The 3,584-nt window shown below is 42.4% G+C and overlaps 1 protein-coding gene across 1 annotated transcript; it reads right to left on the reverse strand.

Moving 5' to 3' along the window:
- Positions 1-1,558: 1,558 nt before the first annotated feature.
- Positions 1,559-3,196, reverse strand: socs3a (suppressor of cytokine signaling 3a; the record flags this gene model as incomplete). Its single annotated transcript, XM_079367175.1, has 2 exons — positions 2,838-3,196; positions 1,559-2,322 (listed from the first exon to the last, which is right to left on the reverse strand). Exon 2 carries the CDS (start codon positions 2,177-2,179, stop codon positions 1,559-1,561), a length of 621 nt encoding a protein of 206 aa, XP_079223301.1. The 5' UTR covers positions 2,180-2,322; positions 2,838-3,196.
- Positions 3,197-3,584: the final 388 nt, after the last annotated feature.

Below are 3,584 nucleotides of genomic sequence, written 5' to 3' on the forward strand. Positions count from 1 at the left end.
TGGTGCAGTGGTTTCCTGTATTGGGTCGAGGCAGATGTGACACTCTGAACAGTTGAAACAACTTGAACTTGAGGCTTAAGTTGTAAAACCATATGACGTTAATCAAACTTAACTTGAAAGTTCAAGCCGTGTGATGCGTTTCACTATTTGTGATGTTAAAAACCCAAACGAGTCATTTTACTCTGCATGTGGAAACAGAAAAAGATACAGTCATGATACGAGAAATCAAACACTGGAGATGTCATTTCATAGAAAAATAGTGCTCTTTATTATAAATTAATGAAATGTCCCTACCAATATAAATAAGTGCAAAGTCGTATCAGTCCGCATGTTTTGTCAAACCTCTCAAAAATATCTTCAAGCATCCACAGCCAGAGGTTTAGGCTGGTTAAAAGTACATCTTTATAAAAGACAGCACAAAAAAAAACAGATTCCACTTCATTTCACTCATGTAAACTCATGAAAATAAGACACATTTTGATTCTTCTCAATGTTTAGAAAAGACCGATATCAAATTCAATACATTCATTCGCAAGAAATAGCAATCCTGCCTGTGCCACATAGAAATGACCATGTTTGTTTGTTTTTTTTGGTACACGTTTCCTCACTAACAGTGGTACTATACTCTCAGGTGAGATCCTGAAGGATTAAGTCATGTTAGTGCTCCAACAAACTGTTGTCTAGTTTAGCAAAATTTGGCAGAAACCTTTCTCAATGACTGACAAATACAAAAAAAAACACTTCTTTCCATATATCCTGGTCCTTAAAAATCAGATTTACAAAAAAAAGGAAGAAGAAGTACTTTTTCCACCCAGACAACCATCAGTGTCCACTCATCTGTACTTTGAGTTTCCACTGTCTCTGAGTTTCCAGCTCCCACTTGGTCAGAGATCGCAGGATGCTGAACGGACGCGTCTAAAATGTCAGCAAAGAAAAAAAAGAAAAAGAAAAAAAAAGAACAGAAAATGCCAGCCTGATTGTAAAAGCCAGTCCAGCTTTAATGGATGGGTGGTTTTCTGAGGCTGATGTGTGTGTGTGTGTGTGTGTGTGTGTGTGTGTGTGTGTGTGTGTGTGTGTGTGTGTGTGTGTGTGTGTGTGTGTGTGTGTGTGTGTGTGTGTGTGTGTGTGTGTGTGTGTGTGTGTGTGTGTGTGTGTATGCAGCAGCAGAAGAGGGAACCTGTGTGTCATCAGACTGTAGACAGCTGAGTGTTAGCCTCACTTCAGTTTTCAGTAAGATGCACGTCATGAGAAAAGGGTTCTCTGTCTTTTCAGTCACCAGAGTGCCGCTTTGTTCTCTTTCTTAGAATCCAAATGCAGCTACTTTTCTTTGGATATTAAGACACTTATGCATGCTTTTCAATAACAAGCATACATATCTTGTCAGGACTCTTAAAAAAAAGGCTCCTTTTCACAAGATTAAGCATGAAACCCAGCTCTCTGACTGTTCTCTCTGCTTCTTTGTTGCAACTCGGGCACATCTCTTTTCCTCCTTAGCTGCACTAACATTAGACATTTCTACCAAAGTCTTTGCCCCTTCAAGAGCATCAGTCCAAAACCTCTAGATTGGAGAATCATACTCCTGGAGGAAGTCCTTTAGAGGATGAGGAAGTTGGTCTCTTCTGGAGGAAATGTCCAAATGTCCATTCACTGTTTTCCTGCACAGGTGCTGCAGGGTAGATAAGCTACAGGAGAGAGGTTTGATGAGCTCCAGAGGGATCTTCTCACCTCCGGAGAAAATGTAGTAGATACTTCCGCTGCGGCTGTTCCCTTTGCTCTGAGACATGTAGTAATGCACCAGCTTGAGGACACAGTCAAAGTGAGGAACAGACTGAATGTTCTTAGGGTCTGTCTGCAGGTAAAAAGAGGCTGAGTCACATTGGATACGCAGGTTTTTGGTGCCTGATGCAGTCTTGACACTGAGGGCAAACAGGTGCCGGTTGTCCGAGCTGTCTCTAATGAGGAACGTCCCGGTGGCCTCGGCCGCCAGCATGGCGTTGGCCTCTTTTCCGCTGATGGCACCCCAGTAGAAGCCGCTCTCCTGCAGCTTGTGAAGCGTGCTCAGGACCATCTGGTACTGCGTCTTAGAGGTGAAAGTCTTGTAACGCTGAGGCAGCCGCATGTTGGAGGAGTCCAAATAGCTGCTGCTCATCGCGGAGTCAAACTTGCTGTGAGTTACCATGGCGCTGTGCCCGCTCTTGAGGTAGCCTGGGGGAGCACAGGGCACCACACAAACAGGAGGAGATGAGGTGACGGGGTCAAACTGAGGTTCAGAAGGTAGTGGAAGAGAGTGTGAGGAGGTGACAATGTCTGGAAATGAAACACCTGAGGAGACAAAGGGAGGAGAGTTTGAGCTCAGAGAAAGCAAGTTTGACATACATTTATAACACAGGTCTGTTTTTATGATGAGGTCAAACTGAAATGCCTACAGCTCGTTTGAAAACTACTATTCCAGATGTTGAAGCTCTGCTTCCTCTTAAAGTCTCTGTTAAATAGGGACAAAACGCCTTGAAGTTGTGTCTTTAAATAGTTAACAATAATTGGTTGGTCTACTCCTCTTCTTAATCAAAGATTTGTGTAACCACAGTTAAACTTAAATCCTCAGTCTAAACTTCCAGCCACTTCGGGGAAAAGTTTTTGTTGTAATCTGCCCTCAAGACTCGCCAACACGGTCAGTTCCAGTAAGGACCTCGTAATCCTCCTGATTGCGTAATTTACATGCCGGGACCGGCTTCACTAAACAAACCACGTCGCTAAGATAAACACTCTTAAACAGTCAATGTAGAAACTTTACTTTTCAGGTAATGAATGCAAAATAATAATAAAAAAAAGATTCTCACCTTCAACACTTCTCCAAACGCACTCTTGTAAAAGTAATCCAAGTAGAGGTTTCTTTACAGCTGTCCTGCAGAAGTCTTTCAGGTTGAAAGCTCTTTGGAAACAAACTTCAGACTTTGTGAAGTAGTTACTTGTTTTTTTTTCTCGGTGCTTGATATTCTCTGCGCGGCTGTCCCGCTGAGCTGTGTGTTACTTGTGAAGCAGGAGGGGGAGAGGAGGGTTTATAATGAGCTGACAGGCCCCGCCCCCTGTTTCCAGGAAAGCCTCTCTCTCTCTCTCTCTTGGCAGATTGTCAGGAAGTAGAGTTATTTTTTTTTTAAAGGATTCCTGATATGTGAAGCGCCCTCCCCCTCTCCCTCCTCCTCCTGTTCGCCCCAAAAATGAAGTTGAGGAGGTGTTTCAAGCATTATTTATTTACTTTTAGAAACCATAGTGATTCTAAACACTTTAAACAACACGTTTCAGACTTTTATTGAGAAAGTTGAAGAGCCATTTGGAGATACAAATATTCACATTTCATTTTATGTTCTTTCCTTTGTTGTTTAAGTTCCTCTTTAGCGTCAAAAGTGAAGTAATGATTCAGTGTTTCTTAGAAGTCCGTTTCTGATAAATTCTCAGTAATGGTTGCTCACAGGCTCAGCAGAACTTCCCCATAGAGGGCGCCACATTTTGGGGAACTAACAGCACATAATAAGACCTGATTTCCCAATAGGAACATCTGGTAACCAAGGGCAACCACTTATTATTCA

The sequence above is a fragment of the Symphodus melops genome (assembly GCF_947650265.1).
Source record: "Symphodus melops genome assembly, chromosome: 17".
Classification (NCBI taxonomy): Eukaryota; Metazoa; Chordata; class Actinopteri; order Labriformes; family Labridae; genus Symphodus; species Symphodus melops.